At 40.6% G+C, this 23,848-nt stretch overlaps 2 protein-coding genes across 5 annotated transcripts; both read left to right on the top strand.

Annotated features, from left to right (window-relative positions):
• The first annotated feature begins 145 nt into the window (after positions 1–145).
• LOC104052991 (pulmonary surfactant-associated protein A) lies at positions 146–9,499 on the top strand. 4 transcript variants are annotated; one of them, XM_064464864.1, is made up of 5 exons: positions 146–372; positions 873–998; positions 6,538–6,671; positions 8,154–8,231; positions 8,938–9,499. In XM_064464864.1, the coding sequence occupies exons 3-5, from the start codon at positions 6,554–6,556 to the stop codon at positions 9,312–9,314; spliced, it is 573 nt and encodes a 190-aa protein (XP_064320934.1). In that variant the 5' UTR covers positions 146–372; positions 873–998; positions 6,538–6,553; the 3' UTR covers positions 9,315–9,499. The 4 variants fall into 4 exon arrangements, with proteins under 4 accessions (XP_064320934.1, XP_064320933.1, XP_064320935.1 ...); XM_064464863.1 differs by lacking the exon at positions 146–372 and adding an exon at positions 395–603; XM_064464865.1 differs by lacking the exons at positions 146–372; positions 873–998 and adding an exon at positions 3,662–3,944.
• A 3,593-nt stretch (positions 9,500–13,092) lies between these two features.
• LOC104052987 (pulmonary surfactant-associated protein A) lies at positions 13,093–22,483 on the top strand. Its single transcript, XM_064464862.1, is given in 9 exon segments — positions 13,093–13,214; positions 13,696–14,958; positions 15,997–16,181; positions 16,393–16,493; positions 17,450–17,531; positions 18,126–18,213; positions 18,215–18,323; positions 18,955–19,032; positions 19,795–22,483. Coding segments are annotated over 4 exon segments (600 nt in total). The 5' UTR covers positions 13,093–13,214; positions 13,696–14,958; positions 15,997–16,181; positions 16,393–16,493; positions 17,450–17,531; positions 18,126–18,174; the 3' UTR covers positions 20,169–22,483.
• Positions 22,484–23,848: the final 1,365 nt, after the last annotated feature.

Raw genomic sequence — 23,848 nt, 5'->3', positions numbered from 1 at the left:
AACTCTCTCTAATCTCTGGGCTCCAGAGTATTCTGTTCTGGATGCCCAGCTACAGGCAGGGAATGCTCAGAGTGTAAGGAAAAGGGTTCCAATAAATGTATGTACGTAGCTGAGCCTTTGTTTTCTCTTCATCCCTTACAGGAATCTTCCAAGAATATTTCTACGCTGAAGCCTCTGCGATAAACGCACCTTATATAGTTTCAAGTCAACTCGGGTATCAACGAAAGGCAAGGAGATCGATCTACTTTCTCGGGCACTGCAGACTGTGCCCTTTCCGTGGCATCTCGGGGCTCTAGCTATCCTGCCAGCAATACCCAGCACGGCTGCCTCGAAGCTGCCGGGGGTTTACGGGCAGACGCTGCGGCGGTGCAGGTAGGGATCCGTGCCCGCGCTGCGTTGCTCCGCTGCTCTAAGGAAGAGGACGATGCAGCAGCCGAGCGCCGCAAGGGCTGGGGCCCCGAAGCACCTCTTCCCGCTGCTGCCTGCTCCCCCTCCCCGGCCCTGGGGAGCGAGGTCCGCTCCTCTGGAGGTGAAGCACAAAACCACCGCGCTGAATGGCAGGAGCTGGATGGACGCACGGCTGTGCTTCGCCAGCCCAGTCAGGTGCTCAGGAGCTCCACTTTTCATGGAAACAGAAATAATGAAGTGCCGTGACAGCTATCTGCCACCAAAGAGATATGAATTGTTCCTCTGTACTTTTGCACTGATTAGAATCTAAAAATGTGCCATTACCAAAGAAACAGATTCAGTATATTAAGTACTATATGCTTCAAACAGCACAATCAGCTAAAACGTGCAGACTTTTGTGTTCAATCTCCTGAAAAGTTCTGTGCAAAATGAAATTCTGTAATACCTATTGTCTTAATTTTCAGCTCATAACAGCAATAACAACCACGATATGTGGTGTTTCCTGGGAATTCATTACCAGTCGGGGTCCCTTCAGTGAGATGCAAAGCAGCTCCGTTTTACTGTGACCACCAGACCTTAACAGCAGCTTGGTGAGTTTATTATTTTCATTTGTACCTCTGTATTTTCTGCCATGTGTTTTCAATAACAAGTTTCTCCCAAGGACTTTGAGTTTCAATTGCAAATAAAATGTTGACAACGCTTTTGGATATATATGTCGTAACACTTGTCAGTGGGACATTAGATGGGCCATTTCCCAGCAATAACAACCTAATAACAGCTTAGCAGGATTTTTTTTGCTATCTGCAGGATAGATTATCTTTATTTTAAATTGATAACAAGGGCCAGGTGGCTGTTTATAAGGGCAAGATATGAATTACAAGCATATGTTTCCAAGGCAATGTTGGCCAGTGGCTGTTCAAGCATAAATTGCTTCCTATTACCACTTTTGATAGGAGGGACACGGTGCGGTTCATCTCCATGGGAACACAGTATGGCAGGACACCTCTGCGATTACTCTTTGCACTATTTCCAGGAAACAAAGGCAATATTTACTCCATCATGACACTACTAATTGATATTGCAGCAGGTAATTTTGTTGTGGTGTTGAGCAAGGATTAGGAATAATCTCCCCTACTGTTGTCTAATATTCCCATAGAGGGCTGCGTGCTTACATGGAAGACACAAGGAGGAATTATGAGGTTGGTAATATGGCCTGCAGGAGAGAAAAGTGAATTGATGCTTTTGGGGGGAGAAATAAAAAGAAAAAAAAAACCCACACCAAAAAACCCCGAACCATGGGCTTCTTCAGTAAGAACAGGGATAGCATCTCTCTAAGCTTTACTTTTTTTATCTGTGAAACTGGTAAAATACAGACCTTCTGAAAATCATTATTAGGTTGTGAAGATAGAATGAGATTATTTCTGGGTTTCTGTTTGTTTCTAAAAGGTCAAGACTGAAGCTGATTACAGTGCTGTTAAATTTTTACTAAACTTGGAGAGAAAATATGGGAAGGGAGAAGGAGGGAGTACTTGTCCTGCTTGAAGGAAGGAAGAAGGCTGTGTGTAAACATCTGCCATGTTATGTCAAAGCAGAAGCTGCTTGCTGCCTTTGTTTTAATGTGCTGTAGTTGATTTTGTCTCCTTTTTTTTTGAGGCACAGGCATAACGGTTCAGTCAAAATTACCTAGCAACTTGCCTACCATTTTCACGTAATCCAGGAGGCCGCTTTGCTGGTGGCCTGTAGTATGCTGACCATGAATCTGCAGTTTAATTCACTTGCTTCAAGTCTGTGAGAAAGAAGGAGTCAGATATAGTCTGAAAACAAAGGACAAGTAGTTCTTCTGTTAACATAGCTTTAAGTTTTTGGCAGGAGAGAACCATGCCTGATTTTTAACAAAAGCTCTAAAAAAACCTGGTCACCCCTTTCCTAGATAATATAGTTTGAATTTGCTTTTCCTAGAATGGAAAACAGATTGAAAAGGCTGTGGGATTTTTAAATTGAATTGCTTGAAGGATTTTGGGTTTTATTTTTCTTTTTTCCATCGTAAACTTATCTTTTCTCTACTTTGCAAGAACAATGCTATGCAAGGGCTGATTGGTACAGCTCTTTGAAATCCACTACTCCGGGCTCTGTTCCCCACCTCTGCTGTCCTCGCTTTAGGAACCTCGTTGTCAATATTCAGCATTCCTTCTTCATCTCCATCCCCCTGCTTACGCTTAAACCTAGAAACCTCTGCTCTGGCATCCATTCTCCAAAATAACAGTCTATTATTAAGCTGATGGCATGTCACTGATATCATGTTTGTTCATAAATATGTCTCATCAGCAATTGCATTCTTCCTGTAAGATGCTTATCCCCAAGTTCAAGTGACATAAGTCTAGAGTGCACACAGCAATAATACAAATTTTAAGACCTACCCACAGCAGAACTTGGATTTTTTCAGTATTAGCAGTGTAGCAAGGTGCCATACTCTCTACATTTTTAATCCTATTCCAGTGCACTGTAAGCTAGCATAAAAATGATTTTATCGGTGTTTCTTATTTTCCAAATGCAGGGGAAAGGTTAACCTTCACATGTTTGTTTGGATTTGTCTCTCAATAAAATAATAAAATTAAATCACAGGTGGGAAGGAGGTAGCACTTTACCCACTGGATTATTTCATTACTTAAAAGGCAAAGAAAGTTTAGTTCCCTGTATTTCTGATGAGGGCTTAAGCTGATGCCATATCAGGTCGAGATTGTTTATAAGATCCGCTTGTGAGTTTAATTGATCATTTGCTGATGCTGAGCGCTTTTAACTGCAGGATGAGGCTCACAGTTGTGAATGGAAGTGGATTTAAGTGACTAAGTTACTTCTAAAGGGGTTCCTAGATGTATCTCCTCCTTTGGTATTTTCCCTTAGCTACATCAGCCAGTTGAAATTAGACATCTCTATTTGTTGAACAAGAAGCCTTAAGATGTTAGATTGCAGCTGTGAATTCTGCTGGGTAGAAAGTTATATATAGTTAGGGATCATGCAAGATGTAGGCAGTTTTAGTAAAATGCAAATGAAAAGTAGAAACCACTCTACCCTTAAGAGATGGCTGTGTGAGCTGGCAAAAGAGAGAAAAGCTGTGAAGCAGAGGTATTTCTGGCTTGCAGGTGGGGGACTGATGTGTTGGCTTGCTGAGGCTCATAAACCAAACCTCAGCTAGGCTCAAACATAAATGTCTTTACAGTAGAAGACATCAGAACGAGGAGGAGGGTACTCATGAGATCCCAGTCTTTATTGCTGGGAAACTGGAGGGCCAAAACCTCTGTTGGTTGGTTTTTTTTTTTTCTTTTTACTTAAAAATAATGTCCATTTGAGGATTTCGTGCACGTATATGGATTTTTCCAGGATCCATCTCTGACCAAGTGAGGATGAGCTGTACTTTACATGCAAAAGAGGCCAGATGCTCACAGAAACATTGATCGTACACACAGCTAAAAAATGATGTTAAGGCAAGTACATCAGCTACGGAGATGGGAAGCAACGTTTAGAATGCCGCTTATCAGGTCAGACTATCGGGAAGGTAACGTGTTTCCCTAATTAACAAGAGCACCTTTCCGTCTATAAAAGCCATGGGTGGTCATAAGCCATTTTTGTCTTTTTAAAACAAGAGAAAAATGTTACAATATCATGTCAAATCCCTGAAAGTTTCTTTAAATTTTCATACATTTTGCATGTGTCTGCAAATCTGGAGTTATCTGTTAGTTCTAGATTGTTTTTCTCCAACTTTGGCTTTCTATTCTTATAGAAGGAAAAAAAAAGAAATTTCTCAACCCTTAAAATTGTTCTCAGTATTTGCGTAACAAGTGTGTAAGCAAAACTAAAAAGGCTCATTCGCACCCTCATTATCCAGTCTCCACTTCAGCGGTGTCATTTAACAAACATGACACGATATAAAGGGGACTTGTGCAAACCACCCTTTCATTTCACTTTTGCAGCAGAAGGGTAAGTTGAATTTCCTTTTAATAAATCACAAGTAACTTCAGCTAGAAGGCAAACCTGTTCCTTTTCATTTCCGTGGTCATATTTACATTTTTAAATTAAATTTTCCTTTATTAGTATTTTTTTACTTTGCTTATATTAGCAATTTTAGTAGATGAGGAGATGCCTGAAGGACACCAGATTGTAATGACTGATGAAGGTCATTAAAACTGGATTAAAACTGAAGAGCTGTTTTTCCCATTTTGCTGTGTAACTGATCCGGACTCTGACTCTGCATCATAATCCAATTATGAGCTGAATGCAGTAGTCCATTCAAATGTAATTCCCTGAATGGTCTGCACCAGACAAAGAGTACCTGTTATAATTGCATTTCCTTATCTCAGAGACGTAAGTATTCCTAGGCACCTACGGTAGGTTTCTGTTAGAGACGAATAATCTGTTCTCTGAGTCACTGGCCAGCACTCTCAGAGGTGTCTGCTGGCCTTCAGCGTAGCGAAGGGTAAGCAACTTAAGACACTTTGGATTCAACACACAAAACTCGACAGCACTTTTAATACAGCACGTGTGTTCTTGGGTGGATTTGAAATTTTCACCCTTTAAAGTGGAAATTCTTGACCATGAGGAATAGGCGCTGCTGTTACCTAACCAGATTCTATATGCTGAAATTTAGGACACAATTAAATGTTCTTATGTTCAAGGGTACGTCCCACTAAACTGATTTTGCTAAGACATTCCTCTAGAAAAACAAGTGAACTTTGCTCTTAAAAATAGTTGGTACTGATGCAGATTTAGAATAATGTCAAAAGCTTTCTATGATAGAGTCAGCCCGGAAGATGTAAACAATACTTCTCTTTTAAAGCTCAGTCCAGTTTTAGTGCATCCATTTAATGAATGGTAATAATAATACACAGATATTTTGAATCTGCTTGGCATATATGCTTTGAAACAAATTCCCTGTTTTCACTGGTGAACACAGGTGTTAATAATCTTGCAGCATCCAAGCCAACAGAGACACTACTCTCAGCTGTAAGCAGAGCTGGGTTCAGAACATATTATGTGTCAATTAAAATTATCTTGTCAATTCTGAACTTTAAGGATGGAAGATTTTAAGAGAGTGTAGTACGGGATCCTCTCTAATTTGTGCCAAAAGAATAGTGAATCATGGGTATTAAGTTATATGTTTTGTACGAGAGTCAACCCATCAGGGTCATCTCGTTAGAAAGGGTTACCCATTCTGGCCTCTTGTATCTTTCGTTACCTCTCTTATTATTTTAACTGAAAGATGCCAATAACTGGATATCTCCATACCACAGTGTCTTGAGGTCCATCAGTTCAGGTTTCATAACCGTACAGCGTTACCAATGCTGCATACCCACTAGCTGCGTTGTAAACCCATGATCTATAATTTCAGAGTGCTTTTTAGGCATGATATCTCAGCGCGGAGATTATAACCCTACTTAATGCTATATCTGAAAGACTAAAACATGATGAATAGGCCTATCGCCAACCAGCAAGAATGCATTTTCTACAAGACTAACTCTGACATTTTCAGGCTTGTGGAATTTTATTCAAAACAAGATAGGAATGTCAATAGAGCTATAAAATTTTGCCCATGTGTAAAACACTCTATCAGTCTGCTTATTTCAAATAAATGTGCTTAAATAGTACTGTGCTTAAAGAAATTGCTAACTAGCTCCAAACCATCAAAACCACTGCAGTAACGGATTGTGCCTTTCAGGCTGGTAGCACATACATCTATGCTTCGTTGAGCAATTATAGCCCTTACAGACAACTAATGGCTTAAGCATGATCAGTTACATCTGTGCCCATCATTTCTCTCTGATTAGTCCAACAGTCAATGATAGCAAAAAGGGTGATTTGTCCTCACTGCTCCCAAATGTGTAGCTGCCATTCTGTAATGAGCAGACCAATCTGTATCAGTCTAGAGACAGTTTTGTGTATAAGCTATGCAACGGTAGCAAAATAAATCTGGGAAATCTCTTACACCTAAACTATAGACTTCATTTAGACAAGGAAAGAATGCCAATTTCAAGAATGGGGGAATAAAAAGGGAGGAAAAAGTGTTCAATTATATGAGCTAATGCCTACAATTTCTTACAGAATAATTGCCTAAAAAATACGTGGGTTTTCTTACAGCTGGCCTTGAGCAATCATGTTGTCGTACTTGTCCTACACAGTAGTAGCTGCTTTGCTGATGACTTGCCACGCACTGTGTAACTGTCCAGGAGCTCCTGGACGAGCTGGTCTGAAAGGACAGCCACGTCTACCACGTAAGTAAACTTCCCTTTTCTTTGCAACAAATCCTTGCCATGAAGGCTGCATGAATACAAACAGTTAACAGAGGAGGACACATGCCTTTAAAGAAGCAGCTGTGTTAAGCAGAGGAACGAAAACTGAATTGAGGAACTGGTCAGCTTAATTTATTTTTTTTTTTCTAAAAGATAGCCTCTTCTGGGAGAAGAGAGGAAATGCTCAGGTTATCAATACTTAACCATATGAGTATTAGATATATATATACTATATATATAGCTATCTTTGTAGTCCTTTTCTATTGATTTTCCAAAGAGAATTGCTTCTTTTACAGCAGAAGCTTTGTCTTTTTTTTTTTTAATTATGAAGAAAATATTATCCCAGTACTTCAAAGTGTATTTAAAAGGCTTCTACCATGTTTCCCTAGTATTCAAAGATGGTATGTCCAAAAGTAGTCTGGTAAGGAGCACACTTTGCACTGCATATTTTTCTTTCTGTGTGGAAATATTTTCTCCAGGTCCACTACGAAGGCTAAAACGCTACCAAAGTTATTTACAGATGTAACACATTTCAGTTTGAGATTAAGTTCTATTTCATCCCAAGTTCCCAGAATATGCATCAATTGGAAAGAAAATTATGCTTCTCATAAAGACCCTCGGGAAACTTTATGGGGCCTCCTGGAAGAGATGGTCTTCCTTGGCTGCAAGGTGAGAAAGGAGAAAAAGGGGATATTTTGGACCACCATGTGAAGAAGGCTGATGTCCATGTAATGTTCTGTCAGTCAAATGGACTCTCATTATTGGGTCAAATACGTTGTTTTTCTACTTACTACACTTCACAGTAAGAGTTGCTACTCAGAGGATGCAGCGATATTTTGTGCCTCTACATCGCCATTTGTTTTAGTGGTGGATAACAGGAACACACCAGTAACTTTGTTCTACATGTAGGACCTTTGTTACCCATGGAAATTTGTATGAAAAAAGTCTCTACCTCTACAGTGAGTTCCACAATCTCTGCAGAAACCCTCCTATACAGTGTTTATGGTTTCCATTAAAATAAGATCCCACTGTAAAAACACAAAGAATCCACCCAGCAGAATAAAAAGAAAATGGTGTGGTGCCTTAGGAACTGTTTCCTCCCCAAAAATCTCCCTTGTGCCCATTCACTGACGACTATTAGAATGAACAAATCCTCTTTGGCAAAGCCAGTTTCACAGGCATGAAAAACATAAGGCTTCAACCTAGAAAAATTCATTTTCTTCTCTGCAGAGGGGAATTAGCAGCATTTCAGAGCTCTGGAAGTTTGTGTTTGTTTGCTCTAATGTAGGTTATCAACAGTGTGAAGTAGTACTGGGAAAATGTTTATTTTATTCCAGATGATGTTAAAAGAATATACTGTGTGTGGGTTAGTTTTGGCAAATGATTAGTTTTATCCAAGGATTTGTTCCCATCAGCAAGGCCTAGTTTTGCTTGATTGTATAACTTCTGTTTTTATCTGTGTAGGTCTACGTGATTTTCTGGACACTGGATTCCACAGTTCTTTAGTAAATTTGAAATACCAACTTTCCAGGCTTGAAGGCGGTAATTTGTCCCTTTTTTTTTTTCAGCTCACAATCAGTTTTAAGTGCAATAAGCAAAATTGATTATAGAATCATAACTTAGAGAAAAGAAATCACACTTGAAAATGGTACTACATCCCAAAACTCCATTTTCTCATCAAAGTAGGGGAAATCTGGACTCATTTTCCCTGGAGAAGCAAATTTCTCTCAGGAACACTAATGCACGTTTATTAAAATTTGATTTATTAAAAAAATTACTCCAACTGATGTTGCACTTTCCACATGGATTCACGGGAACTCCCCAGCCTTGTACCACATTTTTATCTATCGGCAACCAGACAGTTCAAGGTGGTAAATTGTTTTGTACCGAGGGGGAATTCCCAAAAAATTATCATTTCTCTGTTTCACTTGCTCAAGTTTGAAGCAAATTCGTCATCTTTAGAGGGTACCCACAATATCATAGGGCTGATCGTGCTAGCGGGACATCTTGTCTTGGTGAAGACAATGCCAGATGGTCATAAGCAGCATAACAATATACTACTTAGCAAACAACTAGTGAATTGGTAACATTTTGAAGATCTTTATTCCTCTTCATCCTTGCCCTTTATTCCCTCGTCTGCTCTCTTTTAATTTGCCGTCAATCTCTTGATTTCTCTTTCTCTGTTTTCTCATCAATATGCTATAGGAAATTTTAAAAACTAACTAGGTTTTTTCTTTTCATGTTTTAGTGCTTGCTTTGGATGGGAAAATAAAAGTAGTAGGAGAGAAAATACTTGCCAGCAACGGGAAGGAAGTTGATTTTGAATCTGCACTAGAATCCTGTGAAGAGGCTGGAGGAACTCTTGCAACTCCCGTGAATGAGGAGGAGAATAAAGCTATTTTGGGTATTGTGAAACAGTATAACAGATATGCCTACCTGGGCATTAAAGAGGGTGAGACTTCAGGTGAATTTATGGATATAAATGGCACTCCTCTGAATTATACCAAGTGGCACCAAAATGAGCCTAATGGCAAAGGGAGAGAGAATTGCGTAGAGATGTACAGTGATGGGACCTGGAATGACAAAAAATGCAACCTGAATCGCCTCACAATCTGTGAATTTTAAAGAATGGCCTTTCAGCCACCTCAGAGTATGGAGGCAATGAAATATCCTGTATGTCAGATTTATGCATTTTCTGCAATTATTCTATGTTGGAAAATCTAAAATGAATCATATTATGGTATTTTTAATCCTTAAGAAAATGCCAAATGTCGTAGGTGATTAACTTAATTAAAATGTGCCTGATCTGCTGTGTTTCTCTCTTTTGGATGGTCGGGAATAGCTCAGAATTCATTTTCCATGGCAGAGTGTCTCTGGGCACTGTGCCTTTGTGAAGATTAGAGGAAAATTCCAAGGCACGACTTGGGATATTGGAAAATCCTGAAGGTAAAATTGCCTGAGGCTTCATAGTGGAAGCATTTCCAAGTATTTAATAGTTTCTGCCTTAAAAAGGTTGAGGTTAAGGTGCACAGAGGTTGACTTGACTGGAGCAATTATGGTCTCAGGTTTTGTACGCCTCTTTGAATTACAGGGCTTGTATTGTGTCATAGGGAAGCGTGCACTGATTCATTCAGCATCCATATTTAACCTTTTTTTTATAGACATATTAACAGTACCAGTTACAATTAACCTCCTTAGTTTCAGAAGCTACTCATTATAAAAAAACAGGATAAATCTTGCATCAGATCCATGTAGGCATAGAAATTCGTGTAAAATACCAAACATTGTATTTTCTTGTTAAAACGTCACATTCCTTCATAAAACTATGCCCATTGCAGTGTTAGAAGGCCACCTGTCTTCTCCCAAAACACTGAACCACCACATACTATTTTAGGGGAGCCGGTAAGATTAGAAGTTCAATCAGTTCAAACACAAGCTGTTTCCCTGCTGATGTCATGCCAAGCAACCACACAGTCAGACCATGACTCAAATCCACTAGGATCAAGAAGCATCTTTACACAAAACATTTTCAGGGCTACTCGGTTTGGGCAGGTGAGCAGTGGAAGCTCAGTAAAGTACCAAAGTATGAGTAAGCAAATTCTCACCACTTACCTTGCAGTGAGAAGTCCTGGGCTCACCCATTCTAATTTTCACACCACCTGATGGGAAAAACAAAGGAAGCACTGGACTTAAAATAGATGCATAAACACTTTCACTTCATCTTCTCCTCCTTCCCCACAGTTGGCTCTGTGCAAGGGAGCCCTTGACTCTGGGTGGTGTTGTCCCTTGTCCCTGGCCTGCACCGAGGAAGAGAGGGGATCTATTCACATGGTCACTTTAAGCCCTGTCAGGTAGGAAAGCTTTAGCATCTTCAGATGCAGGAGATAAGGGGATACTTTTGGCAGCGGAAGATTTATGTCCAGCACTGCATACAGCACTCCGGCTGATATGGGAGTGGGCAGGGACTGGGAAAAGTCCACCCAGTACCATTGTTGGACAGGTCTCAAAGTGTAAAACCTGCTTTACAAAATACCTTCCTTTGAGACCTTTGAGTTAAAATTGCCCAGGGCTTCATAATGGAAGCACTTCCAAGTATTTAATAGTTTCTGCCTTAAGAAGGTTAAGGTGCATGATATCATGGACCTTATGACCATGATACCATTTTGGCCAAAAAGATCACATGGGAAGGGAATAGATCATGTGGTGACAAAAATTCTGACTCTCAGGTTACTTTGAGAAAGGATAAGGCTAAACGAATACCTTTTAATTTTCCTAGGCTTAGCTCTGACCAGCTGCACTACATCTGCCAGGACGAGTTGAAGGTTTACTTAAAATTAAATCTACCTCTCACATTTTAATTATCAGTAATCTAATGAGTGAGCCCTGTTAGCAATTTCTGAGTCTTTCAACCATGTAGATTCTTTGTTAGAGCAAGATGATTACCTGGCATAAGGCAGCATCATGCTGAAGAAACAGACCAAAAAAACCCATTCTACTAACATGTTTATTATCTGAACTAAATTCACATATTCATTTACATAGATCTCCAACTAGATTTATAGTATCCTATTCCTTTAGTTAATCAATGATTTATTTCTACCACATTTGTGTGTACAAAATGACTATACAAATCTCTTGTTAAAATCGTTAATGTGTAGAATCTTACAAACAGCTTAAGACAATATATCATTTATGTCTAAACACATTTAGACTTCAAGACACTTGGGTGCTTTTTACCCAGTTAAGAAAAATAAGATTATTTTTTCAGTCAAAAGCTAATTTTTATTACATCAATAGGCAAAGCATCTAGGCTAGGTCTCAGGGTCCCATTCCTTCTCCCTTAAGCCATCACTATTAGAAAACAAACCAACCAACCAAATCACACACACATATGCTGCTTAAAAATAAAAACAACTCCTCAGATCCAGTCAAAGAACTGCTAGTCAGCACTTTCCCCTCTATGATTCACACAGAGATCTGTAATATTTCAGGTAACTGAACTAAACTCCTCAGTTATTTTCATAGAATAACTCCATATAACATCATACTCAGCTCTTCTCTTGCTATTTTCTGTCCTTCCCCTTGCACCGTTCTCAGGCAGCCCTCCATGTTCTGAGTCCCAAGTTTTGACTCTGCCTCACGTATAAAAGTGAAGGTCGCAAGGGGGTGTCTGCCAGTTTCCTGCCTTCTTTATAGAAAAACCTGTGTCCCTGTTCTTTTGCATGGACTTTAATATCCTAACTTTGATGAACTTCAGAGGAAAAAAAAAAGTCCAGTGTCAACCATCATATGTAGAAGAACTAGAATTCCCTGATAAAAGCAATATTCTACAGACAGTCTTGGAATGAGTTTGTATCTCATGGGATTCTGGTGTGGTAATTAAAATCCCCATGAAGGAACATACTCAGTAGAATGTTACTTGATTAATCTTTGCGGTTCCACAGAGGAACAGAAAAGTACCCAGAAGTCATTATTTTGTTATTGCATAACTTTTTTTTATGTGTATATAGCCCTACCGATTTAAACCCTCACATGCTGTTTAAAGCACTTATAAGCATTTCGGTCTAGTTATTGTGAAAGATCCAAATTCTGCTTTTATTTATTAATGTCTGTGGGTTTTTTTAAAGGACAGAGACATCAGGCACAAGAAGAAACAGACTAAGTTGTTCCTTTCTTCTCTTAAAAAAAGATAAATAGTTCTGATAAAATATTTCCTTAAGAATGCAATTAGCAAAAGTAATCCCTGGTACATAATGACCAGACAGAAAAAATCCAGGTTAGTCTTTTTTTCTTAATTTATAATAATTTGTAACAGAAAAGCAACCTAAGAGTAAGATCTTTAATTCAGAAAATAGGTAATTCACTTCTCAAATGCTACAAAAGCAGACTTTGAGAATTAAGATCTTAGTACAAGTTATAAGGTCACAAAAATTCAGTCCCTTTGAAGCAAATCGATTATGTAGCACATAAGAGAAATTTCAAACAATCGTTATGGCAGTATATTTAACAGTGAGAGAGTTTTATATGGCCATAAAAATGATGGCTATTGATTTCAGAGAGAATTCTCTCTGGTCCAGAGTAATATCCTCTTTTATAACTGTATAATTTAATTAGGTGTTTTAGAAGTAACTGTTAGCAATTTTGAGCACACAAAAACCTATCCCCTGCCCCCATCAATCACTATCATATGTTAAGAAATCGACATTAGATTACAGAAAATAAGCCTTTTTTTTTTTTTTGGCAACTTCTTGATTTTTGTAGAAAACTGATTTAAAAAAACCCAAACCTTATGGTTCTTGGGGAAATTGAGTTCAAATTCAGCCTCTTGCGAATGTAACTTAGGCTAGCAGAGCTACCTTATCTTAGAGTTACCAGTGCCTCCTTTATTAATTTATTTTTAATTTTGAAGCCAAATTTAAAGAAGAGTAATTATGTTATTCCTCTGTTCTTTTCCAGAGAAAAGATATATGGTGGAAAATTACCAGTACTTGGTATCACAATATCCTAGCAATGATGCATTACAAAGTAGGGTAAAGGTTAATCATGCATTTTACATTTATTTGCAGCTTTCCTTTAGAAGAACAATAAGTGGAAATAGAATAAATATTCACCACCAGGAAATTTGTTAGCTGGTTTTGAACCCACACTGAGAAGTGGTAGAAAGACTAATGGCCATATTACAACTTTTACGAACCAGAGGAAAACTATGTTCTTGGCATATTGTGTAATGGTGTAACAGACACGTTTGTCTGGACCTCAGAGTGTGTCAGATTGCAAGTGATTTTCATTATCTGAAGTTGAAATGTACTGTTATAAAATCATAATAACCTACAGTTATACAAACACACCTGGGTTTAAAGCACAATCAATACAGGATGCCTGGAAATTAGAGTAGCACCTTTAAAAATGATAAGGGGAATTGGAGTTGAGTTTAAACCAAAGGCTTATCAAGGTTGATAAGCCAGGTGTAACCTCGAATGAAACTTGCACCTCTCTGCCCTTGTAGCTCAGGAGCCAAAAGGAACTGTATAGTAAGGGTACTCCAACCCTTGAAGAGGCTGAGCAGTGAGGTTTACACACCTGAGGGACAGGATGCCATCCAGAGGGACCTGGACGAGCTCAAGAAGTGGGCCCATGTGAACCTCATGAAGTTCAACAAGGCCAAGTGCAAGGTCCTGCACCTGGATCGGGGCAACCCCTGTTATCATACAGGCTGGGGGATGGAGGGATGGAGAGCAGTCCTGTGGAGAAGGACTTGGGGGTACTGGTGGATGAAAAGCTGGAGAGGAGTCAGCAGTGTGCACTCGTAGCCCAGAAAGCCAACCGTATCCTGGGCTGCAACAAAAGCAGTGTGGCAAGCAGAGTGAGGGAGGGGATTCTGCCCCTCTGCTCTGTTGAGACCCCACCTGGAGTACTGTGTCCAGCTCTGGGCTCCTCAGCACAGGAAAGCCATGAACCTGTTGGATCGGGTCCAGAAGAGGGTCACAAAAATGATCAGAGGGATAGGAAACTTTTCCTATGAAGACAGGCTAAGGGAGTTGGGGTTGTTCAGCCTGGAGAAAAGGCTCTGGAGAGAGACTTTATTGCGGCCTTTCAGTACCTAAAGGGGGCTTGAAAGATGGGGTCAGACTTTTTAGTAGGGCCTGTTGCAATAGAACAAGGGGTGTAACGGTTTTAAACTAAAAGAGGGTAGATTTAGATGAGATAAGGAAGATATTTATTACTGTGAGGGTGGTGAAACCCTGGCCCAGGTTGCCCAGGGAGGTGGGAGATGCCCCATCCCTATGAGCAGCCAAGGCCAGGCTGGACGGGGCTCTGAGTAACCTGATCTAGCTGAAGATGTCCCTGCTTGCTGCAGGGGGGTTGGACTAGATGGCCTCTAACAGTCCCTTCCAGACCAAACCATTCCATGATTCTATAATTATGATGGTAAAGACTGTAGTGAACAATTTAACCTTCTTCTGCAGATATTGGAGGACAACTGCAGAATATATGGAAAAATAGTTTTATATCTAGTTCATGAGTGTTTTTCTCTCTCCCATTAGAATGCTGTGTTGCTATTAAGAGCTATTGAAGAGATATTGTCTTGCTTTCTATTTGTTATAAACACAAAACCCTCTTTATTTCTTTCCCTGTTTTTCAGCTGAGCTGCACCAAGTGACATATCAGAAACATCTAGTGACCCCCACTTGGATGCTTCACACATGACTTAAGCCAGCGGCGCAAGATGGCAGTAGCAATTATGAGCACTGATCACACTTGCCTACAGGTAAAAATAAGACTTCCTGCTCTAAAACGCTGCTCATAACTTCAAAGAAAAAGAAAAAAAAGTCATGTTGAAGTTTGCCATCCCAGGCGTCCATATCTTGCTAAATTCTTTGCTTCCTGTTTTTTCAAGCTCAGCAAAAATAGCCTCAGACCTCCTCTGAGAAGGAGAGACAGTAGATCCCACATGCTCTGTGCTCTTCCTGATATTCCCAGGCTTAAGGGAGCTGTTGGGGACACTCTGACAATGATTTGGAAGGGAAAAGTAAATGCAGAAAGCGTAGGACAAGGTGGTAGCAAGGTAGGACGGAAGCAACAGCAGAACAGCACAAAATCAATGTAAACAGAAAATATAAGTGGGGTTGGGGTCATTTAAATACAAACTGAGAGAATAAGAAAAAAATTTTCAAGTTTATCCAAGGTGTGACTAGCACTATGAAGGGGGAAAACAAAAAAAACCACCAACAACTTTCAGGAGGTTAAGTATACAAAGGAAAGGCTAATAGGCTCATGGAAGGAACACACACCCGTGTTCATAAACTGAAATTCAACTCCAGTGTCCATATTTCTTGAAGCAGCTAAGAAAGCAGGGTTGACCAACTTTTGCCCTTGACATGTTTTCATTTACCTACCTATATTGTGCAACACCAAACCTATTCTCAGCATATCCTTCATTTGCTTCGCTAGCACTGAAATGATAAACACCTCTTAATGATAGATGTGGAAACACAGAAGACAAATTGCCTCAATAATAGAAAATTGTTCATCCTCTATCAGATCTGTATCCTTGAATCTTGCTGAGCTTCTGTGATATGCAGCTCAAAGCAAGATCAGAAAATAGTTTCCAAGTTACATTTCTGCTGTTTATGATTGCCTAACAGAATAGTCTATATAACTGTTGTAAGTATTTTTAAATATCTATTTTAGCTTGCTCCATCTTATCAATCTGCTGACAAAAATCAAGAGACATTTAGAATTTATCGTGTCGACATCAGTTCTTCTCAGGAGCCTATTTCACAAGAAAGCTTCTGTCTCTCTCCAGGTTTCCCAGGCCATCAGTCAGCATGTGAAACCCACTAATGAAGGCCAAGCCCTCATCCTCTTCTCACAATTGCCTAACCTGCGGTTTCTTCCAGATGCAGTTGAAGTGTGAAAGTTGTTCTCACCACAGATGGAAAGGCTCAGGTTCTGCCAGTGACCTTTATTTAAGGCTCACCTGGACCTCAGGTAATGGCTTGTCTCATGTTCTTTTTTTTTTTATAAAACAATTAGAAAACCTCAGCCAAAAGAATGTTAAAAGCATCGTCAAACACTCAAAAGCGAAGAAACTTGAAATTTAACATGAACCTTTAAACAAAGGTTACTCATGTAAATTTAAAAAAATTTAAAATGTACCTCTGCAAGGTACATACACCTGGGTACTGCTTATTTTTCACAGGACTGGTGCCTTTTCCAGGGCACTGAAACAATGCTGCAGGAATTACCCCGGCTTCTGTGGGCACAACACTAGTGACAAAGGACTCTACATCAGTTGTTGAGGTAAGTATGAAGGTGCAGAGTGTGGAGGCAGAGGTGACCTAGGCTTGATTAGATCCAGGAGCATCTTAGACTAACACGGATATTGCTCACGGTCCCTATCTAATCTCAAGGCACCTATTCATCCGCTGACACAGCTGTTAGCCTTGCTGCAACGTCAGGACGCTGGCCTGACACCACGAGGATGATGTGACTGCACCTATTTGTTTGAACTGGAGCACAGCCTGAAAGTCCTTTCCTAAAATGCTCCATTAGATAGAAACCACTCTCAGCTGAGAATAACTTGAAAGTGCATGGCAATGCTCCTCCACACCTTGAGGCCTCTGTGCTTAGAGGACTGGTTTAGAGCAGCTTTTTCCTTCACTGAAAGGTCATCGTTCTGTTGGATAAAACAGTACTACTTACGTAGTACTGTAAAACTGTTGTTATTTATGATATATAAAGTTCCCCCTGGAGTATTCTGTAGGTTATCTAAGTATGTGCTTCTGTGGCTGTTACCTCTACAGATGCTGCAAATGTACCATTGTCTTTCAGCTTTGCTGCTACAATTATGAGATTCTATTTAGTTACAAATATCAATTATTATCACTGATAAGTCCTCAGTCTGTAATAAAAGTGATGACGGTGCTTCTGGTGGATATAATATTTCGGATGAGCTCCTTTTTCACCTTAGCTAATCTTCAGTGACATTTACAATTTAACATTTACACAGCAGTTCTGTAGAAACATTAGGTATTTCAAATACGTATTGAGAAATTGCTTTGTTCTGCTCCAGCAATGTTTTTAAACATATGAAAGTGTTTCTACAAATCAAGAAAGTACCCTCGAAATATTTTCATCACATTTTAAGTGCTTACCTCTTGAAGAAAATCACCCGCCATGATTTGAGTTAAAGTTCATGAAATTTCTATTCATATGCAAATTCACGTCATACTACATGCTCTTTGTATTTCCTGCAGGTAACAACATTAACCTCAAGTTACATGCCCTATAAATGAGACCGTTTAAAGAGTCTTCCTTATTTCATATTGGAGCGGCTAGGTAAGTTGAACATCTTTAACAGGGTTTCTGTTTTAGTTGTATTGAATCCTCTTAAAGCGTATCACAAACCTTTCATTTTAGTTTTTTACGTTTTTGTGTCTCAGCATTTTTATTAAAACTTTCACCTACTTTTACAAAGGGTGTCACATCAGGGCAAGACACTTTAAAGGATGGATGACATAATGGAAGAATAAGCCTTAACAATTGTTTCACTCTAAATCAATTGATAAAGACAGTGTGTCCTAATTTGTCTTAACCTGGCTTTCTCTTACTAAAGCAGACATGTGTCTATGGCTCCCCTATAAAATTAAGACAAACTATAGCTTTTTGCATGGGAAAAATGGTATACATCTGCTATTAAAAAAAAAAAGAGCTTTGAAGGGGATGTTTCATATTTTTGCTCTGTAGCTTAAACTCTTAAGTAGACTAACAGACTGAGTGTCCTGGAAAAAGATTTTAATTATTTGAAATAATCTAACTTTGCAGCTACACCAGTGACATTCAGGTCACTGAGGGCAAAAGCTTAAGGTACATAAAACTTCAAACCCAGAAAGCAAAATTCTGAAACGTTGCCTCTTTGTTTTTTAAATGCAGGACTCTACACTGGAAAGTATTTAGTCTGGTTTACATTCGACTTTAAAGAATGGTGTCTCCACAGTTGTTCCACAAAATCTTAGGAGTAGCTTTTTTTGCTGCTCGGGCACTGTGCTCAGGGTAAAGAAGCAAGAATTCCTCCGCTGCCTGGTTTTGTGCACTTGCCTGAAGATGGGGTAGATGAAGGCTTTATACCGGGTACATGCAGTTACCACTTCCATTTTTATCTAGACGTACTGTTGTGTTCCATCATTACGCTTTGTAAACTCAGCGCTACGCTTTATATTCAGAGGGGGGTTCTACCTGACAGAAAATACAGAGCTTTATTAATTCCTTGTATGAAGTAAGATGTTTAAATCTCTCCTAGTAATGACGTAATGGTTCAATACAGAGAAGAGGACATTTTTTCATAACACAGGGCACAAGAAGCGTGTTGCTAGGCGTTAGGTTGGAGCTGCAAGCAAGTGCTTGGACAGCCTGAAGGATTCTGTCAGCAATCCCTAGACACAGTTAAAGATCAACAAAGCCTACTGCCCAAGTGCCAGTGTTTTGCCAGGACCGGCTCAATCGCCTACAGAGTGAAGACTAACTCAGTTTGCTAACTCAAGTTTTCCATAAGCATCACTGCTCTGCAGGTAGTTTCCAAGAAGGTATTCCCTATCCATACAAAAATCAATGTGTGAAAAGGTCCCCTATTTCAAACACAGCAGTAAACTAGAACTGGTCAAACATTTCAAAAGATCATATTAATTTCATAGGATTACCTCTGCCTTGAAAGCCAAGATTCAAACTGTAATGCAAAGTGCACAATAGCAGGTTTTGTTCATAGGTTTCCTACCGCTGGCTGATAATGAAATGGAAGACATTACCTGTCTGTTAGAACATCGGATTTCCAGGCTTGAAGGAGGTAATTTATCTGCCTTTACTTTCTGCTGTAGCCAGATTAGTGAGAAGAAATGAGATGAACAACAAAATGGTTTCTTAGGAAAAAGCAGAATTTTCTGCTGGTTTATTGCATTCCATTTATATTTTGTTCCCTGGTAGATAGGAGAGTGATAATGGGAGTGATAATGGGAGGGAGGCAATTAGTTTTTCTTACTTAATTTTCTTAACTAAGGGAGACACCTCGGTAACAGCTCTGAAGTACGGGTGCAAGCAAGTCAGAAATTTATCAGATTAAAATGCCTGCCTATGCAGAAGTGCTCCATGGGCACCTCGTGCTCCCAACAAACATATAAACTAAACACTAAATCCAAACCAAAACAATTACAACCAGATCACATCGAAGATCCTGCTCACTCAAGGACTGACTCTTGTATATGGCAAATCATCTCCAAGAGCTTGAACAGAGCAGAGAGACTTAAAGGAAATAATATACTTTGTCCAAATGTAGAATTGCTTATTTCCTTCCCTCCTCTAACTTCTTTTGTGCTTCTCCTATTTGTCTGTATATTTACGTGTTTCTTCCCTTCCCCCCCCCTTTCAGATTTCTTCTAGTTTTTTGGGGTTGCCTTTTTTCATTCCTTTTTTTCTGTGATTTCAAGTTTCTCTCCTTTACCTTTTCCTGGGTTTTATCTAAAATTATGGAGAAAAATAGCAGGAATTACAATTGGCAAAGTGGCCACAAAGCAATGTATGAAAGTTTAACGGTTTTCACCTCATCTTGCAGTCCTCCACTTGGAAAAGATAACAGCATCTGGAGGAAAAATATTTGCTAGCAACAGGGGAAAAGCCGATTTCCATACTATATTGACAAAATGCAAAGAGGTTGGAGGGTCTATTGCCACTCCAAGGAACCCGGGTGAGAATGATGCCATTCTGTACTTTGTGAAAAATTTTAAAACCTACACCTACCTGGGGATGAAGGAATCTATAGTCCCAAGCAAATTCCACTTCCTGAACGGTACACAACTCAGCTACACTAATTGGCATTTAAATGAACCTTCTGGCAGAGGGGAAGAGAAATGTGTGGAGATGTACACCGATGGCACTTGGAACGACAAAAAGTGCAACCAGAACCACCTTATCGTCTGTCAGTTTTAGTGCTTCCCCCCGCTGCTGTCCAGCGGACCCCCAGGGTCACCCTTTTCTGCCCCTTGTGTCTTCATTTGTAGCTAGTGAACTCAGATATTGCAGCAGGGAAAATAAAATTCACTCTTCCCCAGCCTGATCTGTCTCTTAAACAAATGCCAACCATAAAGAGGAAATTCCTTATTACGAGAGCAGTGGCCATTTTGTCCATTCTGCTACACATTGGGCACGGAGTTTCTTGATGGGACTGCCTACGGGTTCCGCTGCCCTGGTAAATTACAAGAGCAGCAAAAAGCAGGTTTCTTGGGTACATACCTGAAGTCACTTGTGGCCACACGATCTTCCAGCACCCCTTTATCCATGAGCCTCAGTTCTGTGTATTTGCATCCTTTCTATAAGTTTCCCTCACTAAACCTACCTGTACAGACACTCCTGCTACCACTGCTCTGGCTCAGCCTGTGTTTCTCTGGCCACCTTCACCTCTGACAGATCAACTGAAAGAAGAAACAAGCAGTGCTGCTAGGGTGACACGGAGCTATGAGCGCAAGGGGACTCGCCTACCTTACCTTCCCCACAGGAAAGCTTGAGTCAGCAGGTCTTTAACCTTCGTATACCCAAAAAGTGGTGGCCAGAAGCCAAATGTCCTGAGCCCCTCCGGCAACTCCTAATCTCTTTCCTGACTCAAAGTGGGAGCAGCACAAGAAGCTCAAGTTCCCGCGCCATGTGGGGTGTGTGTGGAAGGAAACACGCAAAGGCTGAAAAGTTACAGTGCCCATGTGGTTTGGGGAGACCAGTAAAGCCACGACAAGGTCAATTTCTTTGAGCTAGAGAGATTCAGATACAGCTGATTTGTGGGCACCAGAGCTGCTTGGCAAAACCCAGTTGCGATTTCCATGGAGCTAAGCTTGGTGGATGCCTACGTTTCCAAAGCAGCCCATATTCTGTACTCATTGCAAAAGCTGCTCAGAGCCTGCGCCCTCAAGTTAGAGGATTGTTTAAGACAAAGCTTTCCTAACAACTTTGTTACTGGGGTCCAGTCACCTACTGAGGTTGAGTATTCCCAAGGTTAGATGCACAGTTGTGCAGTGCAAGAGGCACATCCAGAGATGCCTATGACTTTTTTCCTTCTTCTGGGGCAGTTGAAGTCAACATAGCTTAGCCAATGCAGGCTCCGCATAGTCTGCATGTCACGGTACAAAGGCTGGTTGCGCATCCAGGCACGCTGCCATATACGCTGAGCCAAATGCCTGGCTGTCGGTAACAGCCACTCGTTTGAGCTTTGTTAGTTCCAGCCTGGCCATGGACAGCTGAGCAAGGAAACATCCAGCTCTAGAACCAGACCAGCTCCTCTCACCCTCTGTGTGACAAGGAGACAGAACAGTCAAACTATGCAGGTAAGTGGGGAGGGAAGGCGTGCTCACAGCTGCTGTGAATGCACAGGGCAGCGAAGGGGCTGCTTGGAGCTGTGCACATCACTAATTCCAGAGCAGCCACTAGCTGTGCACGACATTCCTGAGCTGGCTTAAATTCAGTTACTCAAATATTTTAAGTACACACTCGCACCACCTGCTCCAGGACAGGGCATGGATCTTCCTGGCCTCTATTCAGCCCTCTGCTCAATGTCACGGCCTGCGAATCATTCTTGCTATTAGTCTCTGCAAACTAAGCAATTAATCTTACAGGTATTTACTTAGGATGATTAATGCAACAGGGCTAACATCAATCCAAGACACCTTTCTGCTTGAACAGTTTGGTGCCTGCAGGTGGTCTGCCTCCACAGATTATTTATTTATTCACTCCAGCAATATTAAAATCTTTCATCACAATAATGCATATTAAATAGGACCATGTTTCCCTGTTCCAGGAGCAATAAGGTATCCCAACATATGCAAAGAGAAAAGTTTTGTGAGCAAAGTCCTCAGTTTACCCAACACATCTGTTCAGCACATAAGGAGATCTACAAGCTGTTAACTAATGCCCTGTTTCTGGACAACATAACCAAAATTTAAACTACTGAATCCTATATAGTGTAATGCCTAGGCAGACTGTTATGTTGCTATGTTAACCCAAGTGAAACAGGTATGTAGAGAGGAAATGAGGACTCGGGAGTCCATAGGCACGGTTTCACTTTCACACGCTATTCTTACTCTTACTCACAAATGTTTTACAGCTCACCAGTATCTGCCCGCACCCATCAGCTCACCCACCCACAGCCTTCAGCCTTCCGTGACTCCTGTTGTGAAACTAACTCTGCCACGAGCACGAGGAAACAGCAACACAGGCACAGTAGTTTCCCGTCATTGTATTCCAATAAAATTTAGGATGTTTACAATGATTAATATCAGCCCAAGAATGAAGTTGGACCCCCCCAAAACATTTAAAACCATAGTAAATTTTGTTTTTCTCCTGCTTATCTCCAGGTGGCTGCCTTCAGTGTCAGGCTAATGACTATGTGCCACAGCAGAAATGTTCCCCCACCCCCCCCGTGTCTGGGCATTTTCCCCTGTGGACTGCCAGGGAAGAAGGAAAAGGACTTAGCGTGTTAATCCACAGCTACAGATACCAGCCCTGTTCAGACACAGTATCTACTTGTGGTACTAGATGAGGACCTAAAACCCCAAATGAAGCACATATTTCTCATCCTGCCTGAAGCCGCTCCATCCAGCAACCCTGCTGACAGCAGGCGGGTCTGGAAACAGCAGCCTTGGCCTGAAAAAGCACATTAGTTTGGCATTTGGGCACCTAATCTGTTTCCTAAAGCTGAAAGGGCAGCACAGCATCGTCTGATTCGTAGAAGGACAGGAGGAATCCCCAAGGCTGGCAAATTGTTACTTCAGAGTTATTTTCTGAGATGTCTATGACCTTCTTTTAAAAACCTAATCCACCGTACGCTAACCTTAAATACTAGCTGTGCCTTTTAAGACTGCCACCATTCATCATGTATTTAGCAGTACTTCTTTGTGTACCACCAGGCTTGCTGACAAGACACACTGTGTGATGTTCAGTTTTCAGCCAATGGAGAGAACCTCTTCCAAAGATGACAGTAATGACACTACCACCAGCACTAAGATTAAAATCTTATTTATCTTAAAAACCAGTGAAAAACAGGATAAGCAGATAACGTGGAACTTGGTTTTGGCCAGGTCAGTGAAGTAGCATCAAATATCAGGAGAGGTGAAAATCACATGTCAGTTTGGAGGAAAAAGTGTTACCGATTCTGCTTTGTATGAAGGAAAACAAATATTTTTCCCCAAACAAATGTTCAAAAAATTGGTTTTAATTCCGTAAAAATTATCCATCACAAATTATTCTTAAAAGTTATTTTCTCTGAAAATATGCTAGATCATATTCTCTGCATTTTGTAAGAGATTAAAAAAACTATTGCCAGCTGGGTGACTTTGAGTTCTAAAGGAACATGCTTGAATTCTGAACTTTGGTTTCAGTGGGTTCAAACATATGCCCCGTTTGATACCTCCATTGTAGGACAGATATTTGCACAGACTTCAGTGTCCCCAGCAAAGCGTTTTTAAGCCAGGCTGCAGTTTGGCCTTCCCATCTTTCCTTGTCACCAGTCAAGCGGTAGGTGCAGTACGGTGTGTAAGAGGGCATTTCTCCGTGACTGTGTAGTGCCACCGCCACGGCGGCGGGCAGCAGAGCCAGAGCTGGCTTAGCAGAGCCAGCAGAGGGTTTCT

Source organism: Phalacrocorax carbo, chromosome 13, assembly GCF_963921805.1.
Source record: "Phalacrocorax carbo chromosome 13, bPhaCar2.1, whole genome shotgun sequence".
Classification (NCBI taxonomy): Eukaryota; Metazoa; Chordata; class Aves; order Suliformes; family Phalacrocoracidae; genus Phalacrocorax; species Phalacrocorax carbo.
This window is presented reverse-complemented; position numbering and strand designations above follow the sequence as displayed.